The 18667-nt window shown below is 33.1% G+C and overlaps 2 protein-coding genes and 1 pseudogene across 2 annotated transcripts; all 3 read right to left on the bottom strand.

Moving 5' to 3' along the window:
• Nucleotides 1-768: 768 nt before the first annotated feature.
• LOC115978255 (probable carboxylesterase 2) lies at nt 769-2004 on the bottom strand. Its single transcript, XM_031100278.1, has one exon. It carries the CDS (start codon nt 1856-1858, stop codon nt 896-898), a length of 963 nt encoding a protein of 320 aa, XP_030956138.1. The 5' UTR covers nt 1859-2004; the 3' UTR covers nt 769-895.
• Nucleotides 2005-6434: 4430 nt separating this feature from the next.
• On the bottom strand, nt 6435-7747 carry LOC115977765 (probable carboxylesterase 2). Its single transcript, XM_031099781.1, has one exon. It carries the CDS (start codon nt 7630-7632, stop codon nt 6670-6672), a length of 963 nt encoding a protein of 320 aa, XP_030955641.1. The 5' UTR covers nt 7633-7747; the 3' UTR covers nt 6435-6669.
• A 4958-nt stretch (nt 7748-12705) lies between these two features.
• Nucleotides 12706-13957, bottom strand: LOC115977963 (annotated as a pseudogene).
• Nucleotides 13958-18667: the final 4710 nt, after the last annotated feature.

Raw genomic sequence — 18667 nt, 5'->3', positions numbered from 1 at the left:
TTCCTTGATGGTAAAATATTTTTTTTTGCTAAAATACAATCACCATTGTGAATATTGTTATTGTTTTTGTTAAGTTTTTTAGTTAGATATACTAGTTTGGCTGATTAGGGAGAAGGGGCCTAAGGTTTTGGAAGGGATAACTATAAATAAAAAAATAAAAAAATTGGACCCTGGATTCTGTCCCTGTGTGTCTATATATATATATGCCTGAAAATATTGTTATTGGTTGTGTTGCAGCTATATATAGTGTCAAAGAAATGATGGTTGTTTCGATAAAAATGCTCATGAACATTGATTCCTATAATCGATTCATGCTTTGGAAAAAGCTACTTGAATTTTTCTTTTACTTCTTTCTGGTTCAATGATCGAAATTAAGACTTCTTAATTTTTATTATTATAAAATTGGTTACCGAAAGTCTTAATAATAAAATTGGTATTCCTTACTTCCTCCCCCCAAGCTACCCTTTTTCATTACATTTTTCACACGGTTATTTATATATCACTTTTAAATATTCTAATACTAAGTAAAATAAATAAATAAAAAAGAACTTTTTTTTTTCAGCAAAAAAACCATGCCTAAACTTTTATTAATGAACTACAAAATTAACCGAAACAAAAATATCAATATCTGGTATAACAAACTAACAACGGAAAAAAAAAAAAAGTTTTGCTTTCTGGCTAAGGCATATGCAACCATATAAGTCTAATTAAAGTATAAAATTCTTGACAACAATAAGATCATCTCAGTTGTTATTAGTCCGATAAAAATTAATAACAATTTAACATATTATCTTATTAAATAGTAAAATGTAGTTTACATAACAAGTGCACAATTGACAATACATGAACGCTGAAGTGAATCATAAATGAAAATTAGAAACGTTAAAAAGTCATATCACTGGTTAATGAAAGAAGCCAAGCGTTTAATCAAGCTCTTCGCTTTCTGACAATCGGGGTCAAAGATATGAAACGCATGATCTTCCCCTTCAATCTCGAAGATGTCAGCAGTACCTTTCCACTCACTATTCACCAAATTTTCATAATAATGCTTGCCTCTATCCCTCAATATATCTTTTTCAGCAACAATAACAAGTATTTTATGGCAGGCCAAGTTAGCAAAACTTGGTGCACCATCCACAAATGGGTGAATGAGTAAATCATCACAACCTTTATCACACGGATAAACGAAGTTCCACCACTTGTCCACCATTGCTTTTCTAATTGGGTCCGTGACCTCTACCCCAATTGGCTTTTCACCCCAGAAATAAGGATTTACTAAACCAATCCCAGCGAGCTTGACGAGATTGAAGTCCGAGTTGTTCCTAGCCCTCATGGCTAGGTGGTGTGCAATATTAGCACCAGCACCGTCTCCAACCAAGTAAACTCTCTCAAAATCACCTTTATCTTTGAGCCATGGCTCAACGTCATGATTTCCCGCAACTTGAGAATTCAAGCACTTGAGCCCAGCCCAACAATCCTCATAGGCTGTTGGAAGAGGGTGCTCTGGGGCTAGCCTGTAGTTCACAGAAATAAGAATGATGTTAGCTTCAGCAACTAGCGTGTTGAGGCTTTTGTGGTAGTCGGGATCAAAGACTGATGATACGCAAAATGCTCCCCCGTGAAAGTAAATAACTATAGGAAGCTTTTCATGACCACTGCTTTCTTTGTTGAGACGGTAAAGTCTGACTGAGAGACCGGTTTCTGGTTTGAACACTTTGTCTTTGGATAAAACACCAGTTTGAGGATCGAACCCAGAAGGGACAACTTGGGTTCCAGCAATCCTTTCCAAGGCTCCATCTTTGTGTACTCTAAGAAGAGGAGGTACCTCAAGAGATGCATCTGCTTTACTTGGATTCATTTGTATGTTTTTGTGTTTGTGGTGCACTCGTGTGCTTTGAGAGAGATTGGGAGGGGGTGAGGAGGACTTGGATTTGTTTGTTTATTTATAATAAGAGCATCAGAGGTGTAAAAGCCCCCAGTTCTAAAATAGCCACTGACCGGCTCCATTTGGGATGTATGTCTAAAATATTATACAACCTGTGAATTGTAAGTTCTAATATATTTAGAACTTACTATTCATGAGTTTGCAAACTAAAATAATATATTTTATTCTTTTTTTTTTTTATCCCTCATTTTGTCTCACTTATTTAATATTTATATTATTATTAGATGGGATAGTTTATATTATTTTAATGAGTTGTATATTAAAATAGAAACTGAGATAATGTTAGGTGAATTGTAAAAATAGAGTTTTTTTTTGCATCCCTAAATGCTAATGCTCTCAAAGGAGTGAACTAGGAAAGGAAAATGCTAAAATTATCAACGGTTTCTAAAAATGTTTGTATTTGTAGCATTATCCACTAGGAATAGAATTACACACTATTAGCATTTCTCACTAGGAACGGCGTAACACAATATTAGCATTACTCACTAGGAATAGCATTCACAAGACAGCTTGAAATACAAACCTACCCTGCTTTTTATGTTCAACTTTATATTCAATCAATCACAACTTATCTCCCATTAAAAAAAAAAATCACAAGTTATTGTGTATTAGTTTGACTTTTTCTTCTTTTTAAAATAGCAAAAAATATCCACATAAAACTATCTTAATTTTTGTGTTTAACTTTATTCTTTATCAATCACAGTTTATTCTTTATCAATCACAACTTATTATGAATTCATTGGACTTATCTTATAAAATGACCTTAAGTTTAAAATAAATAAATATATAGCATTCTATAATTGATGAAATAGAAAATGTAAAACACAAAAAATGAGACAAATAATCTTTATCACAAACACTTGGACCAAAACCTTGCCTTTTTTGAGACAAAGATTTTCTTTACTACGGCCCAATTGTTTGAGCGGTGGAAAATGAAATAAGAACTATTTTGTGTATGGAATCATCCTTCTTCTACTTTTTTGAAGCCCATTTCCTTAATTTCAAGGCACTTTAGGTTAGGTAACAGGGAATTCCAGAGATACAAGAATATAAAGATTGGACAAGAGTCTCATTCCAAATTATATATATTTTATGTTAGTTATTGTAAGCACTCATGACTCAACAACGCAGGCAATACAAAATCATACCATACATGTAACATATTTCTTGCTTGTAAAGCAGCCAACAAGGCAACAAGAACCCAAGCAAAACAACAATCAAGCACAAGCATAAGATGTGTTTCACTAAAGTTTCTAGCTTTAATTTTTTTTAATTTAAAAAAAAATTAAAAGAAAAACAATTCAAAACGTTTGCTTTGGCTTCTCAACTGGGAAACGAGCTTCCCAACCTTCCCCCGAAAACAACTACTCCTATAATAGTTTGTTCTTTTGTTTTTAGGAATTTTACACCAAATTATGTTTTCTTGAGTCATTTTATTGATTTATGTTAAAATTGAATGAAAAAAAAAATAGAATGATATAAAGAGAAGAACAAAAAAATAAATGTAAAAGAATTAGCGTGATTCTTCCTAACAATTACTTGCATGATTACATCAATAAATGAAAAACCATTAATGAGTACCTCTACTATTTAGAATTGTATATTAAAAATAGAGAAATGCTAACGAATGCCCTTAGAGTATTGGTTAACAATCTATTTAAAGAAAATTTTTATGGGAAAAGAAAAAAAAAACAATTAAATACGAATGTATTAATACATAACCCAAAATCATAGATTTCGATGAAATTACAAAGTCATGATTTACTTATTTATGATAATATGAATGTATTAATATATTCTAACAATTTACATGCACTCAAACAGCTTAAAATCTTCAAATAATTAAGAAATAAAAATAATTTTGAACTTCAATTGAATGAAAAGTTGGATAAATTACCAATTCTTTTATAAATAATTTTTTTGGTCATTAGATTTTCGCAAAATTTTTAAATATAAGTAAATTATTCCGATATATACATGTATGAATGCGTGGATTCACCTCTATGTTAATTAATTTTGAAAATGACATCCCCAAATTGTGCTTAAAAAGAACTTTGGTATATATAATTGGCTTTTTTTTTTGGCCCACCTCTATGTTAATTAAAGTTGATAATGACATCCCCTAATTGTGCTTAACAAGAACTTTGGTACATATAATTGGCTTTTTTGGCCCCAAATGCCTCGGTCTCACTTTTTGAAAAGAAAAATAATAGCAATAAATATATTTGTACATGTTACATATGTGATAAATGATGACAAAGCTTTTACGTGAAGAAAGCCCAATAGAAACAAGGATATTATTTTTTTCTGAACTGCAAGAGCCCACAATCAAATCAAATCAATGGAGGCATATCCCTATTGAAGAAATCAGCCAAGTGTTTGATCAAATCCCTAGCTTTCTCACACTTCAAATCATACAAATGAAACCCATGATCCTCCCCTTATGTTTCTTCAATCTCCACCATACTCATCCACCCACTCTTACTCAATGCCTCATAAAAATGGCACCATCTATCCTGTTGGTTCGGGCACACAAATGGCCATAACCAATCCACTAAGGCATTCCTGCTTGGATCTTGGGCCTCGAACCCAATATAGTATGAATCCTGTACCAAAGAAACCCCTGAAAGGCCCATCTTAAGCCCAAAGTGGGCTTGGGCCTCTCCATCCTTCATAGCCAGGTAATAAGCAATAGCACTAAAACTTTCTCCAGCCAAGAACACTCTCTAAAAATCCACATGCTCATAATTCAACCATACCTCAGGCCTATTATAGTTGCAATGGCACTCAACCCATCGTAGAATAGCCCAAGAATCCTTGTATGTAGCTGGAATTGGGTTTTCAAGGGCTTTCCTATAATTCACTGAGATTGAAACAACGTTAGCTTTGGATACAAGATTAAAAACGTTTGGATTGGTGAGTGCTACCAATCCAAACCAAAAGCTTCCTCTACTTGGAAGTGGACAAGTAGAGGAAGCTTTTGGTTTGGATTGGTGAGTTTTGTAGGGACGTAAAGGTGAGTGGAAATAAAGATGATGGATTTGGATAGGATTGTAATGTCCTGCTTGCTTTTACTTTTCCAAGATTAAAAAGATTCAAACTGTCAATATCTTGCTCGAATTTACCTTCAAACTTTCATTTATGATTTGATCTTTTCCATTACATTTTTCTCAATCCCATTGAGGTGTGAAATTGTTGATATGGACAATAAAAGGAGGTCTTTCTTACTTATATTAAGTTTACATCCAAATTTATACCTAATTTCACAACTTGTCAATGTGTCGATCACTACAAATACCTTCTTGAAAGGAAGAAAATATTAAATACACCTAAAGTATGTTAAGATGTTTTAAAAATTTGTTATTTTGACACATTAAAAAATTACTTTAAATATTTTAATATATTACTTTATAATATACCTTACATCATATTTTCTATTTTAAAATTACAATATATTAAAATTATCTAAAACAAACTACTTATTTATATTAAAACTTAAAAGAATAATTAGGACTTTTTATTGCCATAGTAAGAGGTAAAGTTAAAGACCCACGAAAATTCAGCACTTTTTACCCCATAATTCCGACTTGTTGTCACGTGAGCAAACGTTGACAATAATTGTTATGTAACATTTTTATATTAAAAAAATTATAAAAACAAATATGTTAAGCGCATGGGACTGACAAAGAGTGAGGCATAGGACATGGGATGTGACGTGGGAAAGAGAGAAGTGAATAAAAAATAACCAAATATGTTTAGCACGTCCTATTTATTGGGATTGACCAAAATAACCAATTCACCCCGCTTTCTCTCTTAAATTTTATACATTTTTTACTTTTTAATTTTTTTAATATATTTTATTTAATGGTTAAAATTAAAAGTTATTTTTTAATTTTTTAATTTCAATCATTAATTATAATTATATCAAGTACAATTGTAAAATTTATTTGACATTGCAGCAAATACCAAATTTATTTGATATTTGACACTTTTCATAAAAGTGATTTTTTTGAATACTATAGTAATTTGCCAAATTTATTTATTTTTTTTTTTGAGAAAGAATTTTTGCCAAATTTATTGATATTTGACACATCTTATTAAGGTAATTTATTTTGTTTGGTGGGTTAAATATTAAAAATTTAGTATTTAACATTCCTGATGGTACTAGTACTCTTATGAATGTGCATCTATCTTTTTTTGATAATCGAATTTGCGTCTGTCTTTAGACTACTTTTTTTTTTTTTTTTTTTTGGAGAATCGTCTTTACACTTAAGTGAGAAGGCGATTTATATCCAAATTTTCCATCTAAGAGAGAAATAGATAATGTCAATTAATTACATGATTATGTCAGTAACCAGCCACATGAAAATTAATAATATCTTAAAGTAAATTGTAAAAATATAGTCTATATTACAAGACTGCCTTCGTCATTGATGAAGACAAGAGGGTTGAAAATTTGAAGCAAATTATAATTATTTATTGCATGACAATAACTGAAGGATACAATTTGCGATACAACATTAAATGGTGTAGTGAATGAGAACCATATATGATGAAAGTTGGAAACTTTGATTAGCAAAAAAGAAACTTTGACAAGCTAAGAATTGATTTATCAAAAAAAAAAAGACATAGCTAAGAATTGAAAGCAAAGTGTAGAAAGTCAGCTTTCTCACTATTTTTAAATAATACTCCATCACACATTGACACGAGATCAGAGACTAGTATCACTGGTTGATGAAGGAAGCCAGGCGTTTAATCAAGATCTTCGCTTTTTGACAATTGGGATCAAAGATATGAAACACATGATCTTCCCCTTCAGTCTCGAAGATCTCAGCCGTACCTTTCCACTCACTATTCACCAATTTTTCATGATAAAGCTTACCTCTATCCCTCAATATATCTTTCTCAGCAATAAGAACAAGTATTTTATGGCAGGCCAAGTTAGCAAAACCTGGTGCACCATCCACAAATGGGTTGATAAGTAAATCATCACAACCTTTATCAGATGGACACACATAGTTCCACCACTTGTCCACCATTGCTTTTCTTACTGGATCTGTGACCTCTAACCCAATTGGCTTTTCACTCCAGAAATAAGGATTAATTGAACCAATCCCATTGAGCTTGATGAGATTTAAGTCCGAGGTGGACTTAGCCCTCAAGGCCATGTGGTGTGCAATATTAGCACCGGCACTGTCTCCAACCAAGTAAACTCTCTCAAAGTCAGCTTTATCTTTGAGCCATGGCTCAAGGCCATCGTTTCCCACAGCTTGAGAATCCACCCACTTGAGCGCATCCCAGCAATCTTCATAGGCTGTTGGAAGTGGGAACTCTGGGGCTATCCTGTAGTTTACAGAGATAACTATGATGTTAGCTTCAGCAACTAGTGCGTTGAGGCTGTTGTGGTAGAAGGGATCAGAGGTTGATGATATGCAAAATGCTCCACCGTGAAAGTAAAGAACTATAGGAAGCTTTTGAGGGTCATTGATTTCTTTGTTGAGACAGTAAAGTCTGGCTGAGACACCGGTCTGTGGTATGATCAATATGTCTTTGGATACAACACCAGTTTGAGGATCTAACCCAGAAGGGGCAACTTGGGTTCCAGCAAGCCTTTCCAAGGTTCCATCTTTGTATACTCTAAGGTAAGGAGGTACCTCAAGAGATACATCTGCGTTACTTGGATTCATCTGTGTGTTTGTGTGTGCGCCCTCCTGTGCTTTGGGAGAGAGATTAGAAGGGGTGAGGAGGAATCGGATGTGTTGGACTTGGATGTGTTCCTTTATAAAAGGAGGGAACTAGACGGTTCCAACTTCCAACAACATAAGATAAGAGGACAGCTTGGAATACAAATTTGTCACGCCTTTTACTCGTTTCATCGGTCCCAATTTATCGCATATTTGTTTGACTCTTCTTAAAATAACTAAAGTAAAAATAAATAAATAAATAAAGAGTAAACAAACAAACACAAATCTGTCCCCTTTTTTGCGTTCAATTTTTATGTTCTTTCCATCACAATTTATTATGAATTTATTTAAATTTTCTATAAAATAACCAAAATTTAAAATAAAAAATAATATTTCTAGAACCATACACTTTTACATGTTTTTGGCCGTAACTATCTTTCGTAGTAAATTATGATTGATTGTCTTTTACTTTAACACATACTTATTATTTTTTCTTTACCACTTAAAGATTGTGATTCTAAAACAATAGAATATATATATAGGCAAATTACGATTTATTCACATGTGGTTTAGCCGAAATTTAAGTTGCCTACATGTGGTATTTAACTCTTTACCTACCTGAAATTTGACCGAAATTTAAATTATCTTTCAATGATTTGAAATCTCATGATAAAAGTGTTTGCTAGATTCTTTTTTATTTTACTTAATCTTGTATTTTTATATTTTTGTGTTTTTAGAGGAGAGAGACATAAAAGTAAAGAAAAATTACATATTTAATCATGTTTTTAACAAAAGTATATTACGAAACTCTAACTGAGCTAACTTCAGATGAGTTAAGTATCAAATTTTAAACCACAAGTAGGCAATTTAAATTTCGAACAAAACTTAGGTACACTACTTAGGTCAAGACTTAGGTACGCTACTTAGGTGTTGTTTCTTACTTTTCCCTTTTAAGATTTTGCCTTGTGGATTTTTTATTATGTGATGGAAGTGTATTTTTCAGTTAAGTAGTCACAATGATTAAGTTTTAAGATGAGAACTTAAAGAACAGTACCTAAAGTATTGTACTTAAGTTTTATGTGTGTATATATATACACACTAGTGTGGGTTTTTTATAAATATTTAAAAGAAAAAAAAAAAAAAAAAAAAAAAAAAAAACATTGTAGCAACTATAGCTACAATGCCACTTGAACAAACCAAAGTGACATTGTAAGAGCACCCACAGTAGATGTGGGATATGTGCCAAATGCTAAATATTTGGCATATATCCCACACCAAACACAAAAAACAGTTCCCCATCAGATATTGCAAATGTTGTAAAATTATACCATTTGTGCCTGTACCGTTGCAAATTTGCAACGATACGGACAGATGTTGTAAACCAAAAATTAGTATTTTATTCGACTTTTCTCTCTCCTCTCATTTTTTTATTTGATTTTCTCTCTCCCTTCTCAAAATTTCTCTCTCTCTCTCTCTCTCTCTCTCTCTCTCTCTCTCTCTCTCTCTCTCTCTCTCTCTCTCTCTCTCTCTCTCTCTCTCTAAGTTCCCAACCCATTCTTCCTCTTCTCACAATCGGACGTGAGCAAGAAGGCGGCGGCGGCGGCGGCCAAGAGAGGAGGAAAGGCAGTCGCGACTTCGTCAAAATCGACAGCGGCGGCGTCATCGGATTCACAAAACGAAGCAAATTTGATTTCTAATTTCTGATCTCTCTCTTTAGCTTGATTTGTTAGGTTGTGGGTTCACAGTTGTATGATGATGGTGACTAATTAGCTTGATTTGTTGGGTTTGCCATGGTGGTGAACGGCTAAGATTGTGGTGGTGGCGGTTCGTGAGCTTGTGGTAGCTGCTGAAATCAGAAGCGTGAAGGCTAATTAGCTTGATTTCTGATCTCACTCTTTCTTATTGTGTTTGGTTATTGGTTGATTTGGGTTTCGGTTTGTGTGATAGGTGGGTTTCGATTTGTGTCGTGTGTGGTAGCTTGTGTTTCGGTTTATGCAGTAGGTGGGTTTTGGTTTGTGCCGTGTGTGGTGGCTTGCGTTTCAATTTGTGTGGCTTTTGTGGGTTTCAATTTGTGTCGTGTGTGGGTTTTGGTTTGTGTAGTGGGTGGACTTCAGTTTTTCTGGAATGTGCAGTGGGTGGTGGCTCTGGCTAATTTGGCAGAGCTGTGGCCGTGACTAGTTCGGTGAGGTTGTGACTGGGTTGGATAGGTGGTTGTGCCGTTGCTGTTGATGATGATAATGGGGGAGGGGATAATATATTATTTTAATGGGTAGTAAATATTATTTTAATGTATAGAATTGAATTATAAAACATCTGATAAATGGAATGTTGTAAAATGATGTGGTAAAATAATAAAGTAGGTATTTGATGTGGCAAAATGATATTTTTTTTGCCACATCTGTTGTAGATGCTCTAACAACTTCTTAAAACTTGGGGGAAAAAAATGGCTCACTACACTAAAAGGGGCATTGTAGAGGCATTGCCTTTTTTATATAGTTAGTAGAAAAAAGAGCACAAATCGATGACTAAAAGAAAAAAGTACTTATTGAACAAATCAAAAGTATTGTAGTTTTTACACATTCATCTAACAAGTGTCACAATATTTTCACAAAATATTTATTTTCGGTTATGGTTGATCACAATTTCATATTTTATTATTTTATTTTGACTTATAAAAAATTGACACCTCAATAATTGTTAAAATACTATGAAATTTGTTGTGTCAGTGTAACAATATATAAAAGAAAAAAAAGTACAAATGGAAGACTAAAAAAAAAAAATTGTAACTATTGTAGCTATGCTACTTGGTAATGTAGCTACTGTTTAAAACTTAAAATAATAATAGTAATAAAAAAAATAAAAATAAAAAATAAAAAAAAGAGACAAAGTGGCTCATTAAACCAAAATGGTATTATAGAGGCATTGTCTCTTTTTATATAGTTAATATATATATGAAATGAATGGCGTTTCAACATAAAAAGTAGAATATTAAAAATGGGGAAAAAAATGATCTGTATTCCGACGACTTATATGAAAAGCATGTCTTTTTGTCAATGGAGGAGAGTGGAGACAAATATTGTTCTTTTATTACCGACGTTTGCTGATGTACCCAATTGTTTGTGTGGTGGAAAATGAAATGAGACTTTTCTGTATAATATTTATTTAGCGGGGATCATGGAAATAACCATAGAATCATCCTAGGTCTTACTTTTTTGTAGGGCTCTTTACCTTTTATTTTTAAGGCACTTAAGGTTAGGTAACAGGGAAATTCCGGAGATATAAATATAAGATTTGGACGCATCTTATTCTAGAATTGTAAATATTATATGTTATTTCCACAGATAAATATAATAAGATTCTCATTCTAAAATTGTTTTTTTTGTGTGTTTTTGTTGAGAATAGGCAACAGGGAAATTCCGGATATATAAATATAAGATTTGGACACGTCTCATCCTAGAATTGTAAATATTATATGTTAATTATTTCCAGAGATATAAATATAATAAGATTGCACATATGTCATTTTATTTTATTTTATTTTTTTTTTTTGTGTGTGTGTGTTTGTTGAGAATCAATTGTAAATATTATAGTCAAAGCCTTGTAGCTGAATTAGCATCTCCCCATGTATAAAGTGCTTGGAGGTCTGGAGAGAAAGGGTTCGAACTGCGGGGTTAGCAACTCAAAAAAAAAAAATCATACTATACTAGTATTTTATATATATTCCTTGCAAAGCACTCAATAACAATCCAAGCAAAGCAAATTCAATTTATTAAAAAAAAAAAAAAAAAGCAAAACAAATTCAAGCACGAGCATGAGATGGGTTTCAGTTGAAGTTTCTAAAGGAGATGCCAATATGCCAAAACAAATCGGTTGCTTTGGGTTCTCAACTAGAAGTGGAAACCCCAACATCCCCACAAAAACAACTATTAGAGTTTGTACTTTTTTTTCTTTGTTTTTTAGGAATTTCATGCCAATTTATATTTTCCTGAGTTATTTTATTGATTTATGTTAAAGTGGAAAGAAGCAGATAGAATAATATAAATATAAATAAAAAAAATTAACGTGATTCGATGTGATGATTACTTATATCAACAACGAAAATTAATTAACAGTTACATCTACTATTTAAAATTGTGTATTACAAATAACCCCAAATCACAATTTCTCATCATATTACAAAATAATAGTAGAACATGATTTTTCTACTTATATTTATATATATATATATATATATTAATAGGTAAAACTCAAAGAAAGTTCAATTAGAATTTAAAATTAGAATCTAATTTTATGTCTTGTGTCTAAATTTATGTGAGAACTACATTATAGTTATCCACTTAAATTTGTGTCATGTGTTCACTTAAATTTTTTAACATTTGTGCTAAGCGAGTTAATAAGTGCAAAATAATAAGAATCTAATATTAATAAACTATAAAATTTTTAAAAAAAAATCACATATACTCAATAAAAATCACCACACAACAAAGATCACCACATGTTCTATCTTATTAAAAATTAGAAAAAAAATGATCATAATTTATTAAATTTAGGTAAAAATTTTAATATGTGACTAATTACGTTTACTTTAAAAAAAATAATTTGACTAATTATTTATATTTTTATGATAAAAATTATGTTTAATTTTAAATGTATCTATACGTATACATGTGTCATATGCTATTTTTTTTAATAATTTGAGTAATTATTTATATTTTTATAATAAAAATTTTATTTAATTTTAAAAGCATCCATGCATTTGTATGGATTACATGTTAGTTTATGATAATATGAATGTAATAATATTTACATGCATCCAACGGCCCTAAAAGCTTCAAATAGTCACGACATACAAATAATTTGAGCTCTAGTTGAATGAAGAGTTAGATGAATTAATAATTATTTTTGGTAATTACTCATTAGAAGTTAGTAAAATTTTTAAATATAAGTAAATAATTCCAATGTATATATGATTGCTTGTATTCTCTCTCTCTCTCTCTCTCACACACACACACACACACACACACACACACACACACATATATATATATATAGGACTTGGTCTCACTTTTTGAAAAGAAAAACAATATTATTATTGTACATACCACACGTGACAAGTGATGACAAAGCTTTACGTGAAGAAAGCCTAACAGAGACAAACCAAAAACAACAAATCTTAAAGCTTAAAAAATTGAATAAAAGAAGCCCAAAGGATACTATATTTTCTGATTTTCCTCAACTGCAAGAGTCCACAATCAAATCAAATCAGTGGAGGCATGTCCCTATTGAAAAAATCAGCCTAGTGTTTGATCAAATCCCTAGCTTTCTCACATTTCAAATCATTCAAATGAAACCCATGATCCTCCCCTTCTGTTTCTTCAATTTCCACCACACCCATCCATCCACTCCTACTCAATGCCTCATAAAAAAGCCACCCTCTATCCCTGAGTATATCCTTCTCAGCCACACACACCAAAACCCTCCTGCACCCCAATTGGGCCAAGCTAGGTGCACCCTCTGCCACCGGGTTAGCCCATGGGTTATCATTATCTGGTTGGGCTGGGCACACAAATGGCCACAACCGATCCACCACGGCCTTCCAACTTGGGTTTTGGGCATCTGACCCAGTAGGGTTTGAACCCCAAAAAAATGGGTGCACTAAAGCAACCCCAAGAAGGCCCATCTTAAGCCCAAATTGAGCCTGGGCCTGGGTCTCTCCAACCTTCATAGCCAAATTATAAGCAACATTAGCACCACTACTTTCTCCAGCTAAGAACACTCTCTCAAAATCCACATGCTCATTCAACCAAGCCTCAGGCCCACCATTGTTACAATGGGACTCAACCCATTGTAAAGCAGCCCAAGAATCCCGTATGCAGCTGGAATTGGGTGTTCAGGGGTTTTCCTATAATTCACTGAGATTGCAACAACGTTAGCTTCAGACACAAGAGTGTTAACATAGTTGTAGTACCTGGAAGTGAATGGGGAAGAGAGACAAAAAGCACCACCATGGAAGTAAACAAGTAGAGGAAGCTTTTGGTTTGGATTGGTAAGTTTTGTAGGGAGGTAAAGGCGAGCGGAGATAGAGATATTGGATTTGGATAGGATTGTGATGTCTTTGGATGTGACACCAGTTATGGTATCATTTGATGCTGGAACAAAATCAGTTTCTACTAACCTTTCGACATGGCCATCTTTGTAGACTCGTATCATTCCGGGAAACTCTTGAGCTATTTCTGCTTTGCTTGAGTCCATGGATGATGGGTGAGAAAGAAGAGAGGAAGTGTGTTGTGAGTTTTGAGTTGTTTCTCCTCCTCGTTTGTGCACGTCTTTCACTTGGTCATTGGTCTTTGTATGCTAGCTAGTTAGTTGATTTTTGGACCTTGCTGATGGCATGTTGACTTTTGCTTTTTATCTTGGAATAGTCAAAGATGGCTTTCTTCTCAAGGTCATTTCAGTCTTCATAAAGTTTTTTTCTTTCTACAAAACGTGCATCGAAAATGTAGTCATGTTTTGCGTGGCAACTACGTTGAAGTGAGATGAGATTGTGTCGGTACTAGATGTTCTAAATTCTAACGTAGAATCAGAATTTTCAACTGTCAGTTGCATAGGAGAAGCGCATATTTGAAGCAGAAAGTTGTCCTAGTATCATCATCATATCACACATTTCACACATTGGAAGCAAAATGTTTTTGAGGTTTGAAATTCAAAATGAATGAAGAGGTCTTCTGTAAAAAGCGTTGTGTCCATGTACTTACTGTTTTTCTAGAGATTGGTTACTGCTGTGAAAGATGCATCAAGACAAAAGAATACAAGTATTATACAATATGATCTTAATTGCCAAGCTGTTTCAGTACAAGGACCAAGTATATATGTGGGAATTCGTAAACAAACAATATATAACAATCAAATTTTACACACCTTACAGATAATACAAGCAATCAGATCCTGCAGCATTGTGTTAAGGGCCCTCCCTCATCTTTCTTCCATTAGTGACCCAACAAGTGGTCTCCAATCAATTGCCCAGGTTCTCAATAAAAAGATCCGCAACCAATATATATGATTTATCAAGTTCATTAAAATAGAATAAAAAGTTACTCCAGGCAGACACCAATTGAAAAAGAGCCAAGGTTGACAAACACATACAAATGCAGAGTGTGTTAGTAAAATGTTGACGGTTAGTTTAGAGAATCATCTCATATAACATGAACCAGTCTTCCCATCAAACTAACATTTTTTTTAATTAAAAAAAAAAAAACTCACGCCAAAATTTGAAGTATAAATTTAACATTTAATCAGTAGGAATATTTCTTGAGTTCCTAAAATGATAGAGACAATGACTTTAGCAGCTTTAGCTTAATAACAGCCGAAGTCCAGGTTAATTATTTATTTGGGAGATTAAAGTCTCTTAAAGTTCTCTCCATTTTAATTTCATCCACATTGATTCACTGAGTTGTTAGTGTTCAAATTGTTTAAAAAAAAGTACCTCGCTGGTCACTATTTTAGAATTATGGAAGCATATAAAAAACCTAGATTTGCGAGATTATAAAATAATTTATAAGATCAATGGATATAAAACCTATATTTCTAAGCATTGCTGTCCTGGTTTTAAGCTCAAGACAGGAAGGTTATGGAGGTAGTGGGAAGTATAAAAACGTTTGGACCTGATTAGCTCTTGGAAAGGGTAAAGGAAAAGGAAAATGTTGAATTGCTTAAGAAATCAGATTCCTTGCTTAAGCTTTTCTTTACCCTTTTTTTTCCACTCCCTTCACCCTTCCTAATATCCAAATAGAGTGTAAACAGCACCATAAGGCACAAAGAGAAAATCAAAACCATCAAGCAAAAAATAACTTAAAGTTCTTTTACTCATTACCAGTTCAAAGAGACATGTTATATGACATCATTAAATTTACAAAAAAAGTATAAAAATCACAAAAATTCAAAACTGTAAAAAAGTACCTGGTAGTTCAAATGGGAGTCTTGTGGAGTTGCTGAGACGTAGGAGCAACGAGAGACTGAAGCTTAGCAACAGCATTAGTCTTATCAGGTGGGCATTTCGAGAGAGATATGTTCAGAGAGTAAAGAGCCTCATCAAGCTTGCCTGCAGCCAAGGCTGCACATCCTGCTCTGTAAGCTTCACCCGCCAGTTGGGCATCATATTGAGGCCTTGGACTCGAATCTGAGCTCTTATTCTTTATACAGAAGAAGAAGAAGGGGACTCAAGCCTAGCAGTAGCAGGAGCATACCCAAGCTTAGAAATAGCTGTATCAATCTCTGCCATGAGAGCTTCAGGCGTTGCTAGAATAACCTTAACCCCAAAAGAAAACACTCCACCTGGGGTTTTGTTATCCAGAACCCGTCTCAATGTTTTCTCCTTTATCCATATGACTCAAACAACACCTATACCCCAAAAAAAAAAAAAAAACCTTTAGGAATAAGATGACCTAGGTGCATTGTTCCACAAACTGTCACTTTGAATCACAGGTCCCTTGTTGTTTGGTGCAATGAATACCCCATAACCCAGTCCCAAGTTCATTTCACACTCATTCACATATCATGCAATAAATTTCACTAGAAAAATATAATGTTGTAATGTTTACACTAGGAAAATATAATGTTGCAATGATTACAGACACATATAAAGTCTAGAGCCAGCAAGCAGCAAACTAATAAGCACCATGTTTGACAGGTACGACATCACATTGGATTTTTCATAGATAAATCATGCTTCAAAAAGAAACATTTGACCAAAATTGTATACAGTGTTTGGGTTAGAGGCACTCAAACCAAGTAAATTCAGAAAGGGATTACAATAAAATTATATCAGAAACTTTCAATGAAACAAAATAGCATTTTAGCAGCTAACCACTTGCTTCTTTCTTTTTCAGTCAATCCATTAACTTGACAGTTTATACCATACATTCAACAATCTAACCATTAGTTAACGCTCTATATTAATAATATTTAAAGAAAGAAAAGAGAAAGATAGAAGTTATTATATAGTGTTCCATTAGTAATTAGTTAACGCTCTTATTCTTAAACCAACTAAAAGTCTACACGCGTACTAGTGCTAGAGGGTTCAACTTGGAAATCTTTTTATCAATTTATATTTACAATGTTGACTATTGAGTTTGATCTAAAAACATGTTTTTTTATTCCTTCTTCTTCTGCATCAAATACTGAATCCACAGAGACATTAAATCATATGAGACAATAGAAAATGGAAGAAGTGGAAGAGATAGAGATCATAATAGTTGGCACAGGCATATGTGGACTTGCTACTTCTCTTGCTCTTCATAGATACTTAATATTCACTATTCACTACTTGACTTCCTTCTACCATTCCATTAGTTATCGGACATATTGTTATAAATTAATACATAGTGAGCAACCAAAGAAAGAAAAATGAAGTATGTATTCGTGTTATGTTGTGTTGTGTTGTGTAGGAAGGGTATTTAAAAGTGTGGTATTAGAAAAATCGGAGCAACCTGAGCAGATATCACTATCCGGCCAAATGGTTGGCTTGCTCTTCATCACCTTGATGTTGTCTCAAACCTCAGGGTAATTACTCTCCCTTTTCAAGGGTAACCTATACTATGACTATTACTAATACTATGCCCTCCCTCCCTTTAATTTAATTTGAGTGCTTCCATGAGAATACTGATTAGCACTTAGTAACTCACTACATCACAGTTGGACCCATATACTATGACTATAATGATCTTATATCATTCACCAATCAACCAAATAATAAAGTTATAGATCTGATCGCGTATACCATAGAGATCCTGAGTGGACTCACCCACTGGATGACTTGCTTTCTAGGCGATTATGACAAAAACACAATTCAGAGTCAACATAATGTTTACATCTTCCTTTTACTGATTTCAATTTACTTTCTTTATCCTCTTTATTATTTGATACTATCATATATCAAATTCACAAATTAACAAAAGAAAAACCAGTTCAAATCCAAGTTTTTATATATTATGCAGTATAGATTTCCATGTTTTCTGACAGTATTAATATTACTCAAATACAGGGGGCAAGATATATGCCTTGCTAATGGCAACCAACAAGAAATACCACTGGAGTAAGTGCTTTTAGTTTTGCCATCATTAATGTATGTGCAGATGCAGAGGCCATATCTAGAAAGAATGTTCAGAAATAAATAGATATTCTTATCTTGGCCTAGGTAAATTGTTTAGAAAATGAACCATTTATTTATTGATTTTTAAAGTTGAAATTAAAAGAAAAAAGCATTGTTTCTTTAGAAAGTTACTCAAGACGGATACTTAATACATGTTTTGAAATAATGATTGGGTTTCATCACTTGATTGCAATCATAATGAAAATGAATCTTTTTTAAGTACAAAAATTCTAGAAGGATGGGACAAGAGAGTCGATTGAAGACTCAAGTCCTATACTACCCAACTATGTAATATACACAAGTCCTTTGAAAGGGGGAATAAATTCAATGATTAGGAACCTTGTAACAGCCTCAGTGATATGACAAAACTTGACTAGTTGGAGCTTTTCAAAAACTTGATCAAAGCAAACCTGGGAATGTTTTTTTGCAAACCTGAACTAGGTTTCAAGTTACAAAGAGACCAATGTGGCAGATTTCTAAAGAGAGAGAGAGTGTGTGTGTGTGCTCATCTTTACACACAAGTCAGAGTCCTATAAAGATTCACAAAAACAGCACTAACAATACAATACTGACTTCATGTTGCACAGTGACCTATTATAAGGTTAATTTTGGTCCTATAGCACTAATAGATCTCATAATTATTGACTTCTAAAAGAAAAAAATGGTTCTTAACTAGCAAAAAAATGAAAGAAACTCACATGCTCTTAAACTCTGTTGCTCAAGCATACATATCAAGTTTAAATAATCACAATTTCCCCTATAGCATATATATCAACTTTAAATAATCAAACATTTTTGTCTCGACACAAACAATTGTAGGACCTAGGAAAGTACAAAAAAGCCTGAATCACAACTCCCCACTTGCAGACATATTAAGATTAAAATTATCAG

This window comes from Quercus lobata, chromosome 2 (genome assembly GCF_001633185.2).
Source record: "Quercus lobata isolate SW786 chromosome 2, ValleyOak3.0 Primary Assembly, whole genome shotgun sequence".
Classification (NCBI taxonomy): domain Eukaryota; kingdom Viridiplantae; phylum Streptophyta; class Magnoliopsida; order Fagales; family Fagaceae; genus Quercus; species Quercus lobata.
This window is presented reverse-complemented; position numbering and strand designations above follow the sequence as displayed.

Bases quoted from the DNA above. Each gene is read 5' to 3' on its own strand.
- LOC115978255 (XM_031100278.1), bottom strand. From the start codon at position 1,858: ATGAATCCAAGTAAAGCAGATGCATCTCTTGAGGTACCTCCTCTTCTT.
- LOC115977765 (XM_031099781.1), bottom strand. From the start codon at position 7,632: ATGAATCCAAGTAACGCAGATGTATCTCTTGAGGTACCTCCTTACCTT.